The sequence below is a fragment of the Chiloscyllium punctatum genome, chromosome 22, assembly GCF_047496795.1.
Source record: "Chiloscyllium punctatum isolate Juve2018m chromosome 22, sChiPun1.3, whole genome shotgun sequence".
Classification (NCBI taxonomy): Eukaryota; Metazoa; Chordata; class Chondrichthyes; order Orectolobiformes; family Hemiscylliidae; genus Chiloscyllium; species Chiloscyllium punctatum.
The window spans coordinates 91,609,851-91,634,857 of NC_092760.1; the positions used below are offsets into that span (position 1 = coordinate 91,609,851).

General features: G+C 44.1%; 1 protein-coding gene across 1 annotated transcript in view; it reads left to right on the top strand.

The window, feature by feature from the left end:
- The first annotated feature begins 759 nt into the window (after positions 1-759).
- The window catches only part of LOC140493852 (src substrate cortactin-like), an 87,977-nt gene continuing 63,729 nt past the window's right edge, over positions 760-25,007 (top strand). The window contains 4 exon segments of the mRNA XM_072592826.1: positions 760-780; positions 1,807-1,890; positions 10,551-10,624; positions 20,020-20,149. Of these exon segments, the coding sequence (XP_072448927.1) occupies positions 1,807-1,890; positions 10,551-10,624; positions 20,020-20,149 (288 nt within the window). The 5' untranslated portion in view covers positions 760-780.

The following is a 25,007-nucleotide window of genomic DNA, read 5'->3' on the forward strand; positions in this document are numbered from 1 at the left end:
TTGGATTGATAGGTTGGTTTTTGAACAGAAACGGTCAGAGTATGTCGGTAATTTTGCATTGCCAGGTTGTATCCTTCAGGAATCGGATCTCAGCCATTTACAGTTGATTTTAGCCATTTTAATTCCGGAGACAGGGTGTAATCGATCCAAGTTTGGTGGCATAGGTTTAGAATAAAAAAAAACAGCGCAAATAGGTTGTGGAGGGTAAGGTAAGAGGTTTGCTACTTTAGTAAGAGAAATAAAATAAGCATTTCTTTTTTGCATGGTCTAAATCTGAGTATCCACGAATCGTCAAAAGTTAATTTGCAGATACAGCAAGCAATGTGAAAGAAAAGCTGTATTTCCACTTCATTACTGGTTCAAAATCTTGGAATTCCTTCCTAATAGCACTGCTATCCTGACACGTCAAGCATGACAACTCAGTACCACTACCTCCGGGGGGGGGGGGAGAATGGGCATTAATTGTTCCACCAGCCAGTGATGCCTATATCTCGCCTAACGAATACTGCCTGTTGTTACAAAGTGAGTGGCGTATCAGCAAAGAGGTCTTGAGTAAGGCATCAGGGAGGTCACACCTGGTGTATTGTGTGTAGCTTTTGTCTCCTTCTCTAAGGAAGAGCTGTTTGCCCTCTAGGGATTGCACTGAAGATTTGCCAGACTGATTCCTGTTGAAGACTGGATCCCTAGATGAAACAAAAGAATCGGCTAAGGTTATATTGCTTTGAGCTTCGAAGAAACAGCATTGATCTCATTGAAACACGTCCAGAAAAAATTCGAAAGGTGAATGTTGAGAAAATGTTCCCACGACTGGAACTCTGCAATACAAGGTGGCAGTCTCAGAATAAAGAGGTTTCCATTGAAGACTGAAGTGAGGACAAATGTACTTTGTCAGAGTTGTGAATCTTTAGAATGTTCTACCCCAGAGAGCTGTAGGTCCTCAGTCATTGAATATGATCCAGACAGATCAGCGAGAGATTTCTGGGTGCGAAGGGAGTTGAAGTAAATGGAGTTGTGGTGGAAGGTCAGCCATACCCATGTTGAATGGTACAGCAGGCTCGAAGGGCTGAATGGCCTGTGGATGCCTCTATTTCCCCATATTGAGAGCACAGATTACTGGAGTGCTCACTAAAGGGTGGGATCTCGAGGCATTTCTTTGCTCAGATCTTGCATTCTTAACCAACCACCTGAGATTCAGATTCATGTCTTTCTGGAGATCTTGACCCTGGTCCGAAAGTGAGAGTGAACAGAATGAGCTGAAAGTGGCCAGTAGGTAAAAAAGACACTTCTCCGTCAATGGACAGGGTGAAGTATACTCTTTCCTCTGTGTAGACTCTGACTGTCCTATAATAGAGACTATAATTATTACAGTTGCACGTGGCTTTTGATTCCCAGCGTATTTTGCTTCTGAATTTGTGCTGCACTTTAATGGGAGCCTGGCCGAAGACTCAGGATGGTTCCAGATGCTTCTCTCTGACCATTGAGCACATTGTTTCTGGTTGTGATCGAATAGCTGCCCTTGCTGACATTGCTGCTTTCCTTTGACCCTCTTTGTGAAATTAGACAATGCTCAGGAGGTACTAACTGCTGGCAATTTACTTTAGATGTGATTTTATTTCTCTCCTGTGAATGTTTGTACTGTCTTCTCTCCCAGTGTAGAGCAGTTTGCAGTCTCCTGGTCAAAGCTGTAAGGTGTTTCACTTGAGTTGATGTGGAGATCTTGTAGGATTCACGTTGCCTTTTGCGATTGGAATGTGTTGTGCTGAGCAGCAGGCTTTTGGTTGCTAATGCTATTCATGTCTTTTCCAGATGTGGAAAGCTGCTGCTGGTCGGACTATTTCTGTGACAGCATCAGACGATGGCGATGACTGGGACACAGACCCTGACTTTGTGGTGAGTGTTTGGTTTTCATTCATAGTTTCAAAAGGACGAGCTGACACTGAGATTACGCCTCAGGATGTCTTGAGGCACTTCGCAGCCAATGACATTATTCCTGATCTGTGCTCGGCTTTGGATACTGACAAACTGGGAAGGTTTATTCAGGAATATTTAGGAATATTTAGGACTGCACATAAAAGAAACAGGAGACATGTAACACGTCCAGAGGACCAAAATAACAGGCCCCTGGAGAGTGTAGAAAGAGAAATAGGGAATTTTACGAAGGTAAAGAGAGGGCAGGTAAGATTAGGGAGTGTCCCAAGGCATTCTATAAGTAAAGGGAGGAGGATAACCTTGGGAAAAGGTAGGGACCAAGGGAAGATATTGGGAGGATGTTAAATGATTATTATGTCTTCCTTCACTCCAGAGAACCGGATGTAGGTACACAATTGAGCAAGAGGGAATGAGAGGCCCTTTATTAGATTGACATTGGGAGTGAGGGGATATTGGAGGTTTTGGCAGGCTTCAAGAGGAGACACCTCACCGGTCTGGGTGAAGTTTATCCCAGGATGCTGTGGGAGACGATGGAGGAAATCACTGAAGTCCTGATCTAAATGTTTCTTTCTGCTCTAACCCCAGGGCTTGCAGGGCAGCTAACAGATCCACTTTACAAGAAAGGTAGTAAGAGAGAAGCCACAAAATTACAGACCAGTGAGTCTCTCACCAGTGGGAGGGAAACTATTGGAGACAAATCTGAGCCGTGGGATCAATCTCCACTTGAAGAGGCGAGGTTTGGTCAGGATAGTCAGTGTGGCTTTGTTGCAGAAATTTGATGGAATTTTGAGAGGTGACAAGATGTGTAGATGAGGGCAGTGCAGCTGGTGTAGTTTATATAGATTTCGGCAAGGTCTTTGACAGGGACATTCGCAAAGAAGGTACGAGCTCATAGGATCAAGGGCAACTTGGCAAGGTGGATCCATAATTGGCTTAGTGACCGGGGACAGAGGGTGTGGGGGGGGGCATGTTTGTGTGACTGGAGCCCGGTGTACAGTGTTGTCCCGCAGGGATCAGTGTTGGGTCCCTTGTTGTTTATCAATGATGGAGATGTGAATATGTGGGAAATGGGAAGTAAATTTGTGAATGAGCTGAAGATTGGCTGGAGGATACGGGTGGATTGGTCAGATGGGCAGATCGGTGGCTGATGGAATTTCACCCTGAAATGTGAGGTGATGCATGTTGGAAGACAAAACCAGATGATGGGGTTATCCAATGAATGACAGGACACTGGGAAACACTGAGGAACAGAGGGGCCTTGGAGTGTAAGTCCATTGATCCCTAATCCACAGGTTAATAGAGCAGTTGGAAAAATAGGGCAATTATATTGAAGCTGTGCATGACTTTGGTGAGGCTACAGCTGGAGTACTGTGTGCAGTTCTGGTTCCCACACTATTGGAAGGATGTGAACAAAGAAGAACAAAGAGAACAAAGAAAATTTACAGCCCAGGAGCAGGCCCTTCGGCCCTCCAAGCCTGAGCCAATCCAAATGTACTGTCTAAACCTGTCGCCCAATTCCTAAGAATCTGTATCCCTCTGCTCCCCACCTACTCATGCATCTGTATAGACACATCTTAAATGAATCTACCATGCCCGCCTCTACCACCTCTGCTGGCAATGTGTTCTAGTCACCCACCACCCTCTGTGTGAAGTACTGGCTGTGTGTATCCCACTTAAACTCTACACCTCTCACTTTGAACACATGACCTCTCGTTATTGTATCCCTCACCCTGGGAAAAAGCTTATCTCTATCCACCCTGTCTATACCCTTCATGATTTTGTCAACCTCAATCAGGTCCCTCCTCAATCTCCTTTTCTCGAATGAAAATAAACCTAACCTACTCAACCTCTCTTCATTGCTAGCACCCTCCATACCAGGCAACATCCTCGTAAACCTTCTCTGCACCCTCTCCAAAGCGTCCACATCCTTTTGGTAATGTGGCGATCAGAACTGTACACTGGTTCGGCCGCATTTAGAATACAATGTCTTGTACAATTTTAACATGACTTGCCAGTTTTTCTACTCAATACCCCGTCCAATGAAGGCAAGCATACCATATACCTTCTTGACCACTCTATCCACCTGTGCAGCAACCTTCAGGGTACAATGGACCTGCACTCCCAGATCTCTCTGCTCATCAACTTTTCCCAAGGCTCTTCCATATATAGTATGATTCGCTCTAGAGTTATACTTTCCAAAATGCATCACTTCACATTTGTCTGGATTGAAAACCATCTGCCACTTTTCCCCCCAACCCTCCAGTCTATCTATATCCTCCTGTATTCTCTGACAGTCCCCTATGCTTTCTGCTACTCCACCAATCTTTGTGTCTTCTGCAAACTTGCTGATCAGACCAACAGTGCCCTCTTCCAGATCATTTATGTGTATCACAAACAACAGTGGCCCCAACACTGATCCCTGTGGAACACCACTGGGCACCTTTCTCCATTTCAAGAAACTCCCTTCAACTACTACTCTCTGTCTCCTGTTGCTCAACCAGTTCTTTATCCCCCTAGCTAGAACACCCTGCACACCATGTGAATTCGCTTTCTCCATTAGTTTACCTTGGGGAACCTTATCAAACGCCTTACTAAAGTCCATGTATATGACATCAACAGCCCTTCTTTCATCTAACAACTTGGTCACTTCCTCAAAGAACTAAGTCCTCAAATATCCTTGGATTGGAAGATGTATGATCCAAATGGGTGGAGGTAAGAAAGAGAACAAACAAACGAAGGAGACACTGGTCGGAGTGGTGTATAGGCTCCCTAACAACCCCTATACAGTGGGACAGAGAATAACTCAGCAGGAAGTGAGGGCATGTAGCAATGGCTGTACATTGATCGTGGGTGTCATTAACCTTCATGTAGTTTGGGAGTCAGATTGGAACATGAGACCACAAGGAAGATTAGAGAGTTGGGACAGTTTTCTTGAACAATATATTATGGCTTCAACTAGGAATCAGACTATTTTGGATTTGTGGTTTTTAAAGATGCGGCCTGCCTCGCTGGGCTCCTACAGCCTCCTACTTATCTACCCTGGATTCCAGCATCTGCAGATTTTTTTGTCTCTAACCAGATGTGTAATGAGGCAGGTTTAATAAATGATGTCAGAATAAAAGTTTGCCTCGATAACAGTCATCATGACATGGTAAAATTTTAAAAATCACACAACACCAGGTGGTAGTCTGATGAAGGAGCGTCACTCTGAAAGCTAGCGTGCTTCCAATTAAACCTGGTGTTGTGTAGATTTTAAGTTTGTCCACCCCAGTCCAACACCGGCATCTCCGAATTTTGGTAAAATTTAGCATTCTGTTTGAGAGGGAGGAACTGAATTCGGGAACTACTGTGTTACACTGAAATACATGTAATTATAGAGGAATGAGGTTAGAGCTGGCAGGAGTGGACTGGGAAAGAAGTTTAACAACAAAACCAGTTCAGGAACAATGTTTATAAAAATAATTCATGGCTCACAACAAAGCCTCTTTCTGGTGTGAAAGAAGGATCCCAAGAAGGGTTTAAGCCAACTCTGATTAACTGACAAAGTTCAGGACAGCATCACTTTAAAAGTAAAACAAAACAATGTGGCAAATTTTAGTGATAAACCAGAGTATTGGGAAAACTTTACAAATGACCAAAAGATAATGAGCAAAAAGAAAAGGGGAGAGGATAAATTTGCAAATAATATCAAGGCAGATAGCAAGAACTTCTTTAAATATATAATTAGGAAGAGAGAAGCCAAGTGATTATGAGCACCTTAACAAATGTGGTCAAGGAAGTAATAATGAAGAACCAGGAAATAGCAGAGGCATTGAATAAATAAATTCCATCACTCTTCCCAGTATAAGATGCTGATAGCACTCCCAAATACAAGGGGTTATAGGTGGGGAGGAAATAAACATGATAACTATCACTGGAGACAAAGGTGCAAGGGAAGCTAATTGGGCTGAATACCAACAAGTCCCCTGGACCAGATGGGATGCACCTTGTATATTAAAGGAAGTAGTTATGGCGATACTGGATGCACTGGTAGTAATCTCCCAGGAATTCTTAAATCCTGGAAAAATCCCAGACAATTAGAAAACTGCTGATGTCATACATTCTTATTTAAGTAGGGAAGGAGGCAAAGCAACAGGAATTATACCCAACAGGAATTGCTGGAAAAATTCAGCAGGTCTGGCAGCTGTGACGAGAAATCAGAGTTAACATTTCAGAACCAACTCTGATGAAGGGTGACTGAACTGGAAATGTTAACTCTGGCTTCTCTCCACTGATACTGCCAGACCTGCTGAACTTTTCCAGCAACTTCTGTTTTTGTTTCTGATTTACAGCATCTGCAGCTCTTCTGGTTTTTAACAGTAAGTATAGGCCAGTTAATTTAACATCTGTTCTTGGGAGAACGTTAGAGTCTTTTTAAAGGATATAATAGCTGAGTATTTAAAAATACATAATATAATCAAACCGAGCCAGTGTGACTTCATGAAGGGGAAATCCTGTGTGACAAATTGGTTAGAATTCTTTGAGGAAGTAATGAACAGTGTTTGGTCAAGTATAACAAATTTAGGCTGCTCAACAAAATAGGTGCCCATGGTATTGACGGTACAGTGTCAGCATGGATAGAGGATTGGCTAATGATTGGAAGACAGAGCAGTGGGATAATGGGGACGTTCTCCAGCTGGCAATGTGCAACTAGTTGAGTGTCACTGGGATTAGTGCTGGGACCACAATTATTTGCAATATATACTAATGACTTGAATGAAATAAAGCGAATGTACTATTGGCAAGTTTGTAAATACACAAAGAAAGTGGGAAGGCAAGTGGTGAGGATGATACAGAGTCTGCAGAGGGATACAAATGGGTTACGGGAGTGGGGAAAGACTTGGCAGATGGAAAAAATGTAGGAAAGTGTGAAATTATGCACTTTGTCAGAAAGCGTAGAGGAGCTGAATATTATTTAAATGGAGCAAGGCTGCAGAGAGCTCTAAAACCGAGCGATTTAGGAATCCTTGTAAGTAAATTCCAGAATGTTAGCACCCAAGTTCAGTGGTTGATAAGGAAGGGAATTGGAATGTTGGCCTTTATACTCCATTCCCTTTGAAATAAAAATAGAGCAGTTTTGCTAAAGCTATACACCTGGAATACTGTGAACAGCTTTAAGCGTTTTTATCGAAAGAATGATAGATAGGTATGGGAGGCATTCCAGAGAAGGTTCACTCTGCTGATGGCAGGCATGGACAGACTGTCTGATGAGGAGAGGTTGAGTAGATTGGGTCTTTTTTCATTGAAATATAGAAGAATGAAAACTGACTTTCTGAAACATACAAGAATCACTGGAGGGTCCCAGAGACTGGAAAATGGCAAAAGTATCATTCTGTTTAGGAAGGGAGAGAAGCAGAAGATGGAAAACAATAGGCCAGTTAGCCTGACCTCCGTCATTGGTCAAATTTTACAGTCCATTGTTAAGTATGAGATTATGGAGCACTTGGAAGGGTATGACACACTAAGGCTGTATCAGCATGGGCTCATCAAGGGACAGTCATGCCTGTCAGAATTCTTTAAGGAGGTAATGAGCAAGTTAGACAGAGGAGGGTCAGAGGATGTGATATATTTTGATTTCCAGGAAGTCTTTGACAAGGACCTGCACAGGAGGCAGCTAAATAAGATAAGAGCCCATGGTGTTAGAGGCAAGGTACTGGCCTGGGTAGAGGATTGGCTGACTGGTAGAAGGCAGAGAGTGGGTTAAAGGGGTCTTTTTCAGGATGGCAGCTGGTGACTAGTGGAGTTCCACAGGGGTCAGTGTTGGGACCACAACTATTCATGTGTTCTGTGTTCTCTGAAACGTTCCGCAAGTAGGTGGCCTGTCTCCCCAATGTAGAGCAGGCTACATCTCCTCTGCCCAGAATCACTGCACACCCCAGGTCATCTCATCTGCCCAGAAAGAACACCTCTGGGAGACCCGGACCAACCAACCCAACCACCCCGTGGCTCAACACTTCAACTCCCCCTCCCACTCCACCAAGGACATGCAGGTCCTTGGACTCGTCCATCGCCAGACCATAGCAACACGACGGTTGGAGGAAGAGTGCCTCATCTTCCGCGTGGGAACCCTCCAACCACAAGGGATGAACTGAGATTACTCCAGTTTCCTCATTTCCCCTCCCCCACCTTGTTTCGGTCCCAACCCTCGAACTCAGCACCACCTTCCTAACCTGCAATCTTCTTCCTGACCTCTCCGCCCCCACCCCCACTCCGGCCTATCACCCTCACCTTAACCTCCTTCCACTTATCACATTTCCAACGCCCCTCCCCCAAGTCCCTCCTCCCTACCTTTTATCTTAGCCTGCTGGACACACTTTCCTCATTCCTGAAGAAGGGCTTATGCCCGAAATGTCGATTCTCCTGTTCCTTGGATGCTGCCTGACCTGCTGCGCTTTTCCAGCAACACATTTTCAGCTCTGATCTCCAGCATCTGCAGTCCTCACTTTCTCCCTGCAGAAAGACTTGGACAGGTTGGGAGAGTGGGCAGAGAAATGGCAGATGGAATACAGTGTCGGAAAGTGTCAGGTTATGCACTTTGGTCGGAAGAATAGAGACATAGACTATTTTCTAAATGGGGAAAAGCTTTGGAAATCTGAAGCACAAAGGGACCTGGGAGCCCGAGATCAGGATTTTCTTCAGGTTAATGTGCAGGTTCAGTTGGTGGTTCGGAAGGCAAATACAGTGTTTGCGTTCATTTCGAGAGGGTTAGAATACAAGAGCAGGGATGTATTGCTGAGGCTGTATAAGGCTCTGGTCAGACCGCATTTGGAATATTGTGAGCATTTTTGGGTCCTGTATCTACAGAAGTATGCGTTAGCATTGGAGGGGGTCAAGAGGATGTTTACACGAATGTTCCCGGATATGAAGGTTTGTCATATGAGGAGTGTTTGAGGGCACTGGGTCCTTTTCTCACTGGAGTTTAGAGGATAAATGGGGAATCTGGTTGAAACTTACAGAATACTGAGAGGCCTGAATAGAGTGGACGGGGAGAAGATGCCTCCTCAAGGAGGAGAGTCTAGGACCCAAGGGCACAGCCTCAGAGCGAAGGGACAACCCTTTTTAGAATGAGATGAGGATGAATTTCTTCAGTTGGAGGGTGGTGCCTCTGTGGAACTCATTGTCACAGAGAGCTGTGGAGGCCAAGTTACTGAGTTTATTTAAGACAGAGATGGATAGGTTCTCGATTAGTAAAGGGATCAAAGATCATGGGGAGAAGGCAGGAGAATGGGGTTGAGAAACATATCAGCCATGATTGAATGGTATAACAGACTCGATGGGCCAAATGGCCTAATTCTGCTCCTATACCTTATGCTCTTTTTCTGACAGGTCCTTGCCAGGCTAGATGCAGAGAAGTTATATCTCCTTGTAGGAGAATCTGTGACAAAGAGTCGAATCTTGGAATAAGAGGTTGCACGTTTAAAATGGAGATAAGGAATGTCCTGTCTCAGGGTAGAGATTCCATATAAGTCTTGACTGTAAAGAGTTGTAAAGGTTAGGTCATTAAGAATATTCAAGGCTGAGATAGACAGATTTGTAATCAGTAAAGGAATTGAGGATTGTGAAGCAAAGGCAGGAAAGTGGTGTTGAGGATAATCCAATCAGCCATGATCTTATTGAATGGTGGAACAGACTTGATGGACTGAATGGTCTACCTTTTTTTAATGGTCTTGTGTTGCTTGACTTGTGCTTTTCCAGTTCTCTTTGTTCCAGCTCTTTTGATTTCCACCATCTGCAGTTTTTGGCTGTTGTGTACTTGTCTGCTTCATCACTTCAAACTTGGAACCTGTGCAAAATATCACTCAAAGAAATCTAATAGCTGTAGTGTCTAAAATTAAGATCAGTAATCACTGGCAGTACAGAGTGGATCAGTACAAATCTGACAGACAATGAGTATTTAATATTTATAAAAGCACGATGAAACCCAGTTGTGTTTCCATAGCATTGTTTGTGACTCCAGAATAAATCAAAGGGTTTTACAGTCTGTCTATTTCATTGTTTTTAATGTGGGGGAAATACAGGAGTCAGAAGCAGTGAAGTGATGCTGACCAGATCACCTGTGTTCAGCCATGCTAACGGATAGGTAATGCCCAGGACGCCAGATCAAAACCCCTTTGCTGTTCTTTGGAATAATGCCATGGGATCACGTGCATCTACCAGACAGCGCCGTCGGGGCAATGTGTCTGTAAAGATCCACCTCGGTGGTACGGTTCCTCAGGACTGTATAGTAGTCTGAGCCACAGGTTTCTGTTTGAGACACAAACCCGAGACTGTCCAAGTTGGAAACCAGAACTGCTCCCACGCTACTAATGTCCCTGAAGTTGAATTGTTCATTTAAAGTTCCAAGCAACTAACATTTTGATTTCATCTGTTAAATTATTAGTTGTACCTTGGCCTGGTGTCAAAGCAGTGGTACAATGTAATGAGGCTGTTCACCACATTAAATTTACAACACTGTGTCCGGTCAAATAAATTACAGTGAATAGTAAACTGCTCTCCCACTGTTAACATTTTCTTCCCATTACTGTGTGCATGTGGCTGGATGAAAGTTTTTTTTTACTATTTTCTCTTTTTGTTTTAACCAGAATGATTTGTCTGAAAAAGAACAGCGATGGGGAGCCAAGTCAGTTCAAGGATCAGGACATCAGGCCCATATAAAGTAAGTTGTTCCTTAGTGGTTGTGGCTGGGGGATTGGCCAGCTTCCTTATTCTTTACCTCACTGGCATGGAGAAGATTTTTTTTGCCACTGGAGGAAATGTTCTGGGCTGTGGCATCTCCTGGTTTTCATTCAAACAGATGTAGTCAATTAATGAAAATGGTTTTTCGTAGCCAGTCAGTCATGGTCTGTTCTGTTGATGATTGTGAAGTACTCTTCACACATTGCACCATCTTACACAGAAGTATTTGTTGCAATGACTTTTAGAAGGTACTGGTTTGACTTAGTCTTTTCTGCATCCATCGACAAAATAATGAGGAGAGTCTTAAGGTTATATTCCTGCAACCTTGTTCAAGTGTTGATTCACTTGTTTGGAATGTGGGTGTCACTGGCTGGGCCCAGCATTTATTGGCCATTCTTAGTTGCCCTTGAGAATGTGGGGGTGAGCTGCCTCCTTGAACCACTGTGGTCCATGTGCTGTGGGTAGACCCACAACGCCCTTACGGAAAAAATTCCAGGATTTTGACCTAGCAACAATGAAGGAGCGGCGATATATTTCCAAGTCAGGATGGTGAGTGATATCGCCGCAGTTTGATGTGAAGTGGGATTCCTGTTTCCTTCTCAAGAAGCGATTGCTCAGGATTTAATATCATGTTCCTTAGGTTTTCCCAACTTCGTATATCTTTTACATATGGCAGTTAGTTCCCGATTTTGAATTGGGTGATCAGATAATTAGGGCCAGATCCATGAAAGTTTCTGTCATCTGGTCAAAATGTTGGGGCAATGTGGGTGTATCGTCATCAACCTTCAGGCTGACCCCAAATGTTGAGCTGTAATTCTTCTCCTTATCTATCCCAAGGAAACTAACTTGATTAGATTAGATTCTCTATAGTATGGAAACAGACCCTTCGGCCCAACCAATCCACACCGACCCTCTGAAGAGTAACCCAGCTAGACCCATTTCCCTCGAACTAATGCACCTAACACTACGGGCAGTTTAGCATGGCCAGTTCACCTGACCTGCACATCTTTGGACTGTGGGAGGAAATCGGAGCACCCGGAGGAAACGAATACAGACACAAGGAGAATGTGCAAACAGTTGCCCGAGGCTGGAGTCGAACCTGAGACCCTGGTGCCGTAAGGCAGCAGTGCTAACCACTGAGCCATGGATCACGACCAAAAATAGTCAAATTCACCAGATTGAAAATCCAGGTTAAAATGGCCGACTTGGCTAGTTCAGTCGAATCTAATTTTTTTAGCTGTTACAAGGAATGGTGGATGGTTGTTGGCTAGTGGTCCCTCACCGAGTGGGTGTAAAGTTGAAGAGACGGTGGGAAATGAAAAACAAATTTAAACACAAAACCTCCCAAAAGCTAGAAACTTAACACTGAACTGGTCAACATTGTTCAGTAATATCTGTGCAATTGTGGCTGTGCATATTATCAAGTGTTTTAGTTAACTACAGCTGTGTATGGTACTAATTATCCAAATAAACAATTAGAGTCGGACTATCTGACTGATGGGAGGGCCTGTCCAGTCTGGTCACTGAGTTGTTTCAGTGTTATGTAAGAACTCTGAGAAGGAGGAGGCCATTCAGCCCCTTGATCCTGCTCTGCTATTTAGATTTGATTAGATTACTTGCAGTGTGGAAACAGGCCCTTCGGCCCAACAAGTCCACACCGACCCACCGAAGCGTAACCCACCCAGATCTATTCCCCTACATTTACCCCTTCACCTAACACTACGGGCAATTTAGCATGGCCAATTCACCTGACCTGCACATCTTTGGACTGTGGGAGGAAACCGGAGCACCCGGAGGAAACCCACTCAGACACGGGGAGAACGTGCAAACTCCACACAGACAGTCACCTGAGGTGGGAATTGAACCCTGGTCTCTGGCGCTGGGAGGCAGCAGTGCTGCCCATTTAATCCAATCATTGCTGATCTCATCTCAGGCTCAACTCCACTTTCCTGAACACTAGTAAAAATCTATCTCCTTTTTAAACTTAACCTTGCTGGGAATTTAAACATGCAGGTTCAGTTGGCTGTTAGGAAGGTAAATGCAATGTTTGCATTCATTTCGAGAGTGTTAGAATACAACAGCAGGGGTGTACTGCTGAGGCTGTACAAGGCCCGGATCAGATTGATATTGGAACATTGGGAGCAGTTTTAGGCTCTGTATCCAAGGAAAGATGTGCTGCTGTTGGAGGGGGTTTATAAGAATGATCCCGGGGATGAAGGACTTGTCAGATGAGGAATAGTCAAGGAACTCTGGGCCTGTATTTGATGGAGTTTAGAAGAAATAGGGGAGATCTGATTGAACCTTACAGAATACTGAGAGGCCTGGATAGAGTAGACATGAAGAAGATATTTCCACTGATAGGAGAGACTAGGACCTGAGGGCACAGCCTCAGAGTGAAGGGACAACCCTTTAGAACTGAGATGAGGAGGAATTTCTTCATCCAGAGGGTAGGGAATCTGTGGAACTCATTACCACAGAGGACTGTGGAGGCCAGGTCATTGAGTGTATTTCAGACAGATAGGTAAGTTCTTGATCAAAAAGGGGATCAAGGAAAACGGGGAGTAGGCAGGAGAACGGGGCTTAAGAAACATGTCAGCTGTGATGATTGGTAGAACAGATTTGATGGGCTGAATGGCCTAATTCTACTCTTGTATGTTAGTCTTATGGCATCTACTGCACTCTGGGGGAGTGAATTCCTCCAATTCATGGCCCTTTGAGAGAAATAATCCCTCCTCATTTCTATCCTAAATCTATGACCTCTCGTTACCTCGATTCCCTCACATGAAGCAATGAATGTTCCTAGTAGAATTCCTGTCTGGGGGCTCACTCACATGAAAAAATCAGGTTCTGGTCTGTCCACTGATCAGCTTTGTTAATCTGAGGGAGCCAATAATGGGAAAGTTGTTATCTTTTAGTCTGCTCAATGTAGCCTTTCCTAATGTGCCCTTACCCCACCCAGTTAACAAGCCCCAAATATTGAGGAATGTTTTGCCCTCATCCCTTGCTCAATATATACCACACTGGGTGTTCAGCCTGAGAAAGCACTCCTTTTGTGAAGACAAAATGTCTGCTTGTCAGGATTGGAGGGTAAATCTACCACAGCAATGGTCTGCCCGCTTCTGAACACCATTCAACCTGCACAGTCAGAGAGAGTCAGGCAGGACCTCTTGCCCTTTAATGGATTGAGCTATTTTGTAATGTTAATGTCCAGCTGGTTGTACTGAAGCCAGAACTCTGCATCAGGAGCTATTAGCATGGGAGTTACCAGGAAGTCTGGGGAATTCCTGACTGGGATTATTCTGGTGATGCAGGTTTGTAGTTTGGGTTCTTTCCGGTGACTGAATTGAGTTTACAGCATTGAGACTTCTTATTGGGACTGAGAATATAATTGGGTCCAATCAGATTTGTCGATCAGGTTTTATAGGAGGAGACCTTTTGGTCCATTGTGCTTGTACTAGCTCTCTAGAAGAACTTTCAATGAGTGACACCTGTCTTTTTTTTGTGGTTCTGTTCTCTGTTTGAAAGCTGCCACTGAGTGTTTGACCCTTTCAGGCAGCACGTGCTGGGTCAGCCTCTCTGTTGTTTGACCACTTCTGGTAACATTCTTACCTAGCCAACCTTGCGCTACTTGTAATTTGAATTGAATATTTGATTTCCCTGATTTACAGGCTCTCAGTAATAATAAGACCATACGAAATAGGAGTGGAAGCAAGGCCATTCGGTCCATCGGGTCCACTCTACCATTTAGTCATGGCTGATGGGCATTTCAACTCCACTTACCCGCACTCTCCCCGTAACCCTTAATTTCTTGTGAGATTTAAGAGTTTATCAATCTCGGCCTTGAAGACATTTAATGTCCCGGCCTCCACTGCACTCCGTGGCAATGAATTCCACAGGCCCACCACTCTCTGGCTGAAGAAATGTCTCCTTGTTTCCATTCTAAATTGACCCCCACCTCTCGGAAACGATTTCCCAGAATCCACCCTTTCTAAGCCCTGCATTATATTGTAAATTTCTATTAGGGCTCCCTTCAACCTTCTAAACTCTAATGAATACAGTCCCCAGATATTCAGCCGTTCCTCATATGTTAGGTCTCCCATTCCAGGGATCATCCATGTGAATCTCCGCTGGACACGCTCCAGTGCCAGTACGTCCTTCCTGAGGTGTGGGGCCCAAAACTGGACACAATATTCTAAATGGGGCCTCATCATAATAATGGAGAAAGTGAGGACTGCGGATGCTGGAGATCAGAGGTGAAAAATGTGTTGCTGGAAAAGCGCAGCAGGTCAGGCAGCATCATCATAATAATTGGTAGTATAGTGATAAAGTCACTGAATTAGTGAGCTAGAAACCCACCCTAGGGATACGGGTTCAGATCCTACCATTGGTGAAATTTTAAATTGAATTTATAAACAAAATGGGAATTAAAAATAGAAACTAGCCTAATGGTGACCAGGGTAAAACCTATCTCGTTCATTTCTGTCTGTTGGGGAATGGAATCTGCCATCCTTATCTGGTCTGGCCGACACATAACTCCAGACCATGATAATGTGGCTGACTCTGGGTGATATAAGGATGTGCAATCAATACGGGCCTGACCAGCAACTCCCACACCCAATGACCAAAGAAACATTGTAATAAGAATATCATCAAGGCTGCCATGCCACTCAACGAGACTGTTGCTGATCTAATAATCCTCACATGCACTCCCCTACCTTTTCCCTGTAATCCTGGATTTCCTTCCTGACTAAACATCTCGGCTTTGAATAGACTTGATGACCCAAACTTGACAGAATTCCACAGATTCACTCCTGTCAGAAAGAATCAATTCCTTGTCATCTCTGCTCAATGGTGGGATATGAAGCTCGGGGCTAAGTGCTGAAAGATGGGATTAGACGGATCAGTGATGACCAGAATAAATGTGATACCATTCTGAAAAGTTCTGAGTTATTGGCAATGACCAGGCGGGGAAGAAAATGGAGGATTTGTATTTCAGCTCCACTCCAATTTTAAAAAAAATAATGAGGCAGGAAATTAAGAGAAGCGTTTTAGTAGGTGGCTCTTGGAAGGTTTTTATCAGAATCAGTTTAAGAAAAGGCAGGTCCTGTGAAGGGTTTTGAGAGTGGGGGTGAGGGGGGGCATGTGGGAAGGGGTACTGGTTAGATAGCTATTTGCAAAAAGATCTGTTTATAGGCATTTGGAGAAGGTTCTGGAGGTCATGAATAGCTGTTAGTGCTGAATGACCTCATCCTGACCTGTGAAAGCCAATCATTTGAATCCAACATAAATTTGATTGTGCCTATTTTCAGTTTAACCGTGAAGGATTTTGATTTCTCCTGTACACTGCGCAGTAAGCCTCCACTGTACTTTTAACCTTGATTTGAATGTGTTGTCTGACTGAGTTACAATGGAATCAAAAATGGAACAAGCTGTTGTATTGGGGCAGATTTGTGGATTTTTGTAAGTTAAGCTGAGCTCACTTCTCCACTGTCTCCTTAATTTGATATTTATTTTGAATGGAGGCTTGCTGTATTTGCTGTACCACATGGTCCCTGGCATATTGTGATAGTAACTAGTGATGCTAATCTCCAGATGCCCTACTTAAATGTGTATGCATTTTTCTAATCTTTTCCCCTTGGGCATTGCAGTGTTGACTGATTAACTGCACCCATTCCTGTTTGTTTAACATGTGTAAGGGACACAAACAGCTTTTCATGTGAAGGATGTTTGCAGTGCTGACATTTTAAATGGTTCTGCTGTGTAATTGGTTCAAAAAAAGCTGTTGTTTCTTTTGTGAGCATGTGAGGGGCCTGGATTCCAGGCTTTCACAATAACTGCTGTGGGATTGGCTGCTGAAAGTGGGCTTGGATGGTCGTCCAGCCTTCCTTTGGACCTGGTTAGAGTGCTGTCTTCCCTCGGTCCGGCCTGGAAGTGATCCTGTGCTCTCAGAGCAGGAAGTAAATCTGTGATTGCTGTTTCCTAGATGAATGTTCAGTGCATCAATTGGGAAGCTCTGCTGGCTGCTCTCTATAACGTGCTTTGAACCCATTTAGAATCTTCAGGCAGTGTCAACTGAAGTAAAACTGTGGGAATGAATTGAGATGAAAACTTGTGTTTCTAAGGGAGTTTTCAAAACATTTTTCTCCAATAAGCAGATCTGGACACCACTTCTTAGGAAGGACGTGTTGGCCTTAGAGTGAGTGCAGCATATACGTAGACCAGTACAGCACAGGAGCAGGCCCTTCAGCCCACCATGTCTGTGCTGACCATAATGCCATACTAAAGTAATCCCACCTTCCTGCACTTGGCCCAAATCCCTCTCTTCCCTGCCTGTTCATGTCTCTGTCTAAATGCCATGTAATTGTTGGTGTTTTGCTTCTCCCTGGCAGGGTGTTGAAGGCACTTACCATCCACTATGTTTAAAAACAACTTGTCTCGTACAGCTTGTTTAAGCTTCCCCCCCCCCCGCTCACCTTAAATCTGTGCCCCCTAGTATTTGACATTTCTGCCCTGGGATAAAGATTTTCATCGATCCACCCTCTCCAGCTCTCAATGTTGGTTGATGACCCCTAAAATCCAGATATTATTCTAATGTTATGAGGAGACATTGTACAAATGAGACCTGTTTCTCTAGAATTTAGAAGGTTAAGGGTTGATCTGATTTAAGTCTTCAAGGTATTAACAGGAAAAGACAAACTATTCCCACTGGTTATGGATTCTGGAACTAGGGGCATAATCTGAGAATTAGGGCTCGAGCGTTCAGGAGAGATGTCAGGAAGCACTGGGTAGGAGAGGTTTGGAATTTCCTTCCACAAATGGCAGCGGATGTTGGATCAGTTGTTGGTTTTAAATCTGAGATTGATTTTCTTTTGTTAAGCAAATATATTAAGGGATATGGGACAAAGGCATGTACATGGAGTTAGGACACAGGTCAGCCATGATCTCGTTGAATGGCAGGACAGGCTGGAGGGGCTGAATGGCCGCCTCCTGTTCCTGTGTTCCTTTAATCTTTTTGAAGTGTCAATAACATGTTAGTTAGTGTACACATGGCTCGATCCCACAAGCAACAATACGAATAAAGTGATGTTGCCTGAGCAACAAAGTTTCCAGCTGACTTGTGTAATCTCCATTTGTAAAGGTGGCTATTTTATATAGTTTTGAATTCTGGAAAATAAGCTCTTTTCATATTTAGAAGGTCATTTAAATACTGGATTTTACAGTTCACACACATCATTGTCCTTAACAGCTCTACCTTCCTTCTATGTCTGAGAATTTGGACAAATGATGACCATTATTAATATTCAAGCTAATTTAAGAAATAATAACAAAGTGCTGGAGAAACTCATTAGGTCTGACACCGTGCCATCTGGGGCGGCACGGTGGCTCAGTGGTTAGCACTGCTGCCTCACAGCGCCAGGATCCCAGGTTCAATTCCAGCCTCAGGTGACTGTCTGTGTGGAGTTTGCACATTCTCCCCGTGTCTGCGTGGGTTTCCTCCCACAGTCACAAAGATGTGCAAGTTAGGGTGGATTGGCCATGATAATTTGTCCCATAGTGTTAGCTGCATAAGTCAGAGGGAAATGGGTCTTGGTGGGTTACTCTTCAGAGGGGCGGTGTGGACTTGTTGGGCCGAAGGGCCTGTTTCCACACTATAGGGAATCTAATCTAAACTGTGGAGAGAGAAAAGCTTAACTTTCCAAAGTCCAAACTTCCTCTGAAGAAAAGTCATATTGGTCTTTTTGTTATTATCTCTGTTTCTCTCCACAGATGCTCCCAGACTAGTTGAGTTTCTGCAGCAGTTTGATTTTATTCCAGATTTCCAGCATCCACAGTATAAAGGTTTTATTTTAGCTGGCTGTTGAGCACAGTTAAATTTGTAAAGGTTATAAGATTGTTTATTTATAATTGTTTGGTAATACAGAAACTGAGTATAGTTTGGAAAAAATCTCAAACCTTTTGATTTTGTACTCATGAGAAATTGTAAGGAATAGAATTTAAAGAGAAAGCCAACATTTATATTGTTAAGGTGAGAGTGCTGAATGGTTGGTTGACAATTGGTTAGTACTGCATTTTTAAGTCATTTTGTATAAATTTCCAGCAGGTATTTGATAAAGTGCTCCATTAAAGGTCACGGCAGAAAATAAAAGCTCTCAGATTGAAGTTTGCCTGTTTAACAGGGTGAATGGGAGTAGGCTGCTTCACCATTCAATATGATCACAGCTGATTATTCAATTCAGCACCCTGTTCCTGCTCTCCATCTATACCCTTTGATCCCTTCAGCCCTAAGAATGTATTCAACTCCTTCTTGAAAACAGTCAATGTTTTGGCCTTAACTGCTTTTCTATGGCAGAGAGTTCCACACGCTGCCTGCTCCCTGGGTGAAGAAAGTTCTCCTTCTCTCAGTCCTAAGTGACCTATCCTGTGTCCTTTGGTTGTGGACTCTCTAGTCATTGGGAGCGTCTTTCCTGCAGTTCCTCTGTGTAGGCTGGTTAGAATTTTATAAGGAAACAGAAGTCATAAGTGAATCTTTTTCAGGTTGGTAAGTTGTAATGAGTGGTGTGCCGCAGGAATCGGTGCTGGGACCACAGCTGTTTATTTCGAGAAATGACTTGGATGGAAGGATTGAAAAGATGGCTGAAAAACTGGCACAAAGCTGGGTCGGACAGGAAGCTCTGAAGTGGACTTTAGGAAGTTACAAAGGGGTACAGATAGGTTAAGTAGTTGAGCACAGATCTGGCAAATATAGGGAGTATAATATCAGAAAATATGAAATTGTCTATTTTACAGATGGAATAGAACAAACATCTTATTTAAATGGTGCGATATTATAGAGGTCTGAGTTACAGAAGCATCCTGGGTGACCTGGTACAGCAAAATGTTGCTGTGCAGGTGCAACCAGTAATTAGGACTTTTTGCTTTTTTTTTGTGAGTGGAATTGAACTCTGAAGTAAGGAAATAATGCTTCAGTTTGATGGGGTTCTAGTGCGACTGTATCTGGCGTGACCCTGGGGAGACAGTGAAGTATTTTCCTGGATCACATTGGTCTGTGTATCACTCTGGCAGTTTTCTGCAGGGAACTATCTTGGATTTGAAATTTGCCTGAAGAATAGTGGACTAAGAGAGAGGAAGAGGATTGCTAGACTGAATCGATAACCTTTATTGATCCATTGGGTAAACTCATGACCTTGATCGATCTCCAGTTGGGTTGGACTAGTCCATGGGGATTTCTCACACGTACCACTACATTCTGAGAAGTAGGTCAAGACATTTTAGATTGTAAATTGCCAAAAGCAATGATTTTATTTGGCTCCAGTGTGCCTTGTGTGACATTTATAGCTCAACTCTCCTTATTTTGTCTCTATCTTGCTCATCCAGCTTGCATGAGTTGAGGGAAAATGTTTCTCAGGAGCACAAATCTCTCAAACAGAAAGAACTAGCTGATGGGCCAAAGGCATCCCATGGATATGGAGGCAAGTTTGGAGTCCAGGATGATCGGATGGATAAGGTAGGAAATGTGCTATTTTTAAATGGAGTAAAACAGCTGACTTTGCTTGAATTGTTTTAAATTACAGACCTTGAGCTGCCTTGTATCTTAGCTGGTTTGTAGTTTCTTGTCCCTGTACTGTTTTGTTTTGTTTCTGGCTGTGGTCCTTTGATAAATGATACCACTTTGGAAAGCTTACGCATTCACCAGTATGTAGAAGTAAAAGGTAAATTAACGTAGTCCTCCCAGACCAGGGGCTGCTCTCCCATTAGAGAGAGAGAGAGAGATGACTGAAGAGGGAGTGGGGGTGGAGGGGTTAATTTGAGGGTCACCATGCCCTGGGGAGGGAAAGACTTTCACAGTTCACTGAGTCAGTGCAGGAATTGAACCTGCGCTGTTGGTACCACACTGCATTGCAAACCAGCTGTTGGACCAACTGCAGAAATAGCACCCGTCATTTCTATAGCTCAGCAAGTTTCTCCCATTATGTTTTTAAAAATGCTTTTAGGAAAATTGTATCTTAGAAAAAATACTCATTATTTTTTCTTCCATTTCTCACCCCCGCCCCCATACTCTATGAAACAGTTGCTCAATGTTTAACATAAGCAGCATCTAATTGTGTGGGCAGGTGAACCCAGTGTCTATTTTGAGTCAGTATTTTAGTTCCTTTTTGATGTCTTCTGTCCATAACGGTTCCAGGTATTTAAACTGGATAACGTAATTCCAACATCAATGGTCAGTATTTTGTATCACTGTGACATTAGTGCTAAGATGAAGATGGGATCTGTGACTGGTGTAAACAATGAGGTTTATACACTGGCCACTGTGGTTCCAGGGGGTTTGCACGTGGATACCTTCCATGTCCAGCCCAGCTGATGGGCCTGGGTCAGAAGATCTCCTTCCCATAATAAAAGTGAAATACTGCAGATTCTGGCATAATGAAATGAAAACCACATGCTGGAAAAACTCAGCGGGTCGGAGCTGTGTGGAGAGAGAAAGAGAGTTGATGTTTGAGTCCAGTATGGCTCCTTGGAACTCTGCTTGTATTTGGATAGGACCCGCTATGCTTTTATTCCATACTACTCCTGCTCCACACACTATAACATGTCAGGGTGACCCCTGCTTTTCCCAATGTTGTGACCAGTCTCCCAAATCACCTTGTAGTTTTTTTTAAAAAAGAGATGATTAAATAATGATGAATCTGCCTCTCTATCTGGCTGCCTTGCCAATTCTCTGCATGTGGTTAACTGTGTTAACCAGACCAGAGAATGTTAGCAAAGTGAAGCTGCATGTCTAGGTCATGTCCATGAGGTGGTGTCACAGATATTTCATTGCCTCGGTGCTGCTCATGTGGAATAACAACCCCCCCCTCTCCCTCCTGCCCCCGCACTGTGGTCAATCCCCCGCAGACTGCCATCTCTCTTCCTACTCTTTGGAATCACATTTGCCCTTTGTTCCAAGAATGAAGAGACATCCATAGGTTCAATCCCAGACCTCCTCAGGATAGACAGAGTGAGAGCGATGTAAAACAGGTTAGGACTGAGTCAGGCTGAGAGATCACCCTCCAGAATGAACCAGAACATTCATTGTAGAACAGAGTGCTTTTGGATATTGTGCTGTGCTCACTCAGTGACTGTAGCATTATGGAAGGAAAGGATATTTTCTGTCCTTGACCTACTAAGAATAGATATTTAATGTAATTTTATTTGTAAATGTTAACATTTTTGGCTTGAGGCTAATTAATGCGATTAAATGGTTGACTTTTCAAATCCTGGCTGCATGTCAGAGTTCTCAGCCTTGGAGTCATAGAGTCATACAGAAACAAATGCTTCAGTCCAACTTAACTGCGCTGGCCAAACATCCCAATCTGATCTTGTCCCATTTGCCAGCACTTGGCCCATATCCCACTAATCCCTTCCTATTCATATACCCATCTAGATGCCTTTTAAATGTTGCAATTGTACCAGCCTCCACCACATCCTCTGGCAGCTCATTCCATACACGTACCACCCTCTGTGTGGGAAAAGTTGCCCCTTAGGTCCCTTTTAAATTTTTCCCCTCTCACTTTAAGCTTTTGCCCTCGAGTTTTAGACTCCCCTACCCTGGGGTAAAGACCTTGTCAATCACCCTATCCATACCACTCACGATTTTATACAGCTCCAGTAGGTCCCCTCCAAAATATATTTCACAGCAAATAGCTGTATCATCGCAGAGCTGGGACTGAAGCAGGGTCCCTGGTGCTGTGAGGCAGCAGTGCTAACCATCGAGCCCCCGTGCCCCTGATAGAGCTGTGAGTGCTGTGGGGTGGGGGCATAGGTCACAGAGACAGGAAGTGGGACTGGCAGAGGGGCTTTAGAAGCACGGATGTGAGGGGGGGAATGGCCTCCATTTGATTTTCTGATTGTGGGTTTCATGTTCAGAAATGAATGTGTTTGTTTGAAACTTGTTGGAGTGAAAGCATTGCTCGTGCGAAACAGCAAATGTTTGTATCAGCTTGAATCAGGCTGATGATTGATTTTAGTGAGTGTTCTCCTAGTGATAATAAAAAGTGTGATTTATGGGTCACCAGCACCGAGGGGGTTGGGTGGGGTGGGGTGTCCTTATTACTGAAAACCTGTTTGTAAAAAAAAAAGGGAGTTTCAAACTGACGATTGAATTTAACGTGCGATGAGTTAAGAGCTGGGGGGAAAAAAATCAACAATGAAAACAAAAAGTGAGGATGGAGGAACCACCCATCGGTGGTTGTTTAGAGGTCCCTGTTCTGTGCCTGGGACAGGCTTTGTTCTTGAGCCACAACCCTCTCTCACTGTGCCCCACATTGCGGCCAGAAACCCACTTTACCCCTGGATCTGTATTTGTTTCTGAAGTAGGGGATGCATTCTATTTAAACTCTGTTTCTCACTCTGAAATACCAGCCAAGATGCTGAATATTTTCAGCACGATCTGTTCTTATTGGAACTGAATATTAAGCCCTCCTTTCCAACTGGTGATTTGAAGGCGCACCAACAGCTGATTGAAACAAGGGCCAGTTGTACATATTTAAAGCATAGTTGCAGAGAATTATGTTCAGTTTATGTTCCATACAAGCCTCTGCTTTTCCTGGGCGATGGTGTGTCTCTCTGGCAAGGACAATGTTTATTATCTCCTGTTAGTTGCCCATGAGGGTTTGCTGGGCTAGTCAGAGGATTGTTGGGAGTAGACGACATTGCTGTGGTTCTGTAGCCCAGACCAGGGAAGGATGGCAGATGATGTAAACCCAATAGGTTTTTCCAGCATTGACGATGATTTCATGGTCATTGTTATTCATCACTGATTTTCTCCCCAGTTGGGAGCATTGGGCTGTCAATTGGGAGGCTCAGCTAGTTGACCTGGGTCTAGTCTGGTCGAGGGGTAAGAGTCCTCAAAGAGTCTAGTTTGAAAGAGGGGTCTCAGCAAGTTGGAAGATCTGGGGACAGGCAAGGGGCAGGGCACTTGGTGTTGGGGGTGTTGAGGGTGTGGTCGGTGTGGGGAGACAGTGGGGCAGGGGTCATGAGCTTGACGTTCAGAGAGCTAGGTTAACGTTCTGGGAAAAACCATGGCAGATGGTAAAATTTGAATTCAGTAAAACTCTGGGATTGAAAACCAGCCTCGTGGTCACCGTGTGGCTCTTATTAATGTTTTAAAACAATCTGATTTCACTAAAGTTCTCTTTTAGGGTGGTAGATCTGTTGTCCTTACCAGGTCTGGCCTACAGCAATGTGGCTGAATCCTAACTGTCCTCTGGGTGATCAGGGCTGGGCAGGTAATGCTGCACCTAGTCACTGAACACATTATTAAGAAAATGGTATCATTATCCAGGGGTTAAACAAAAGTCTTCACGCATCATAAAGCATCAGGCATCATCTAAAAATGAGGTGTCAATCTGGTGAGGCTACCAAACAGGATTAGATTAGATTAGATTAGATTAGATTAGATTACTTACCGTGTGGAAACAGGCCCTTCGGCCCAACAAGTCCACACTGACCCGCTGAAGCGCACTCACCCAGACCCATTCCCCTACATTTACCCCTGCACCTAATACTACAGGCAATTTAGCATGGCCAATTCACCTGACCTGCACATCTTTGGACTGTGGGAGGAAACCGGAGCACCCGGAGGAAACCCACACAGACACTGAGCATGTGCCAACTCCACACAGAGTGTCGCCTGAGGTGGGAATTGAACCAGGCTCTCTGGCGCTGTGAGGCAGCAGTGCCAACCACTGTGCCACTGTGCTGCCCACTTGCTGACTACTTATGTGCCAAACAGCATAAACAGAAAGTGATAGACAGAGCTAAGCGATCCCATCACCAATACATCGGATATAAGCTCTGTCGTCCTTCCACATCTAGTGATGAATGGAGGTGGGCAGTTAAACAACTCACTGGAGGCTCCACAAATATCCCCATCCTCAATGATGGAGGAGCCCAGCACATCAGGGCAAAGGATAAGGCTGAAGCATTCGCAACGATATTCAGGCAGACGTGCTGAGTGGATGATCCATCTCAGCCTCCTCCAGTGGTCCCCAGCATCACAGATCCCAGTCTCCAGCCAATTTGATTCACTCCACGTGACATCAAGAAACGGCTGGAGACACTGGATACTGCAAAGGCAATGGGCCCTGATAATGTTCCAGCAATAGTACTGAAGACATGTGCCCCAGAACTTGCCGCTCCCCGAGCCAAGCTGCTCCAGTGCAGTTACAACACTGGCATCTACCTGACAATGTGGAAAATTGCCCAGGTATGTCCTGTACACACAAAGCAGGACAAATCCAACCCAGCCAATTCCTGCCCCATCTGTCTACTCTTGAGCATCAGGAAAGTGATGAAATGTGTCAGTAACAGAGCTATCAAGTAGC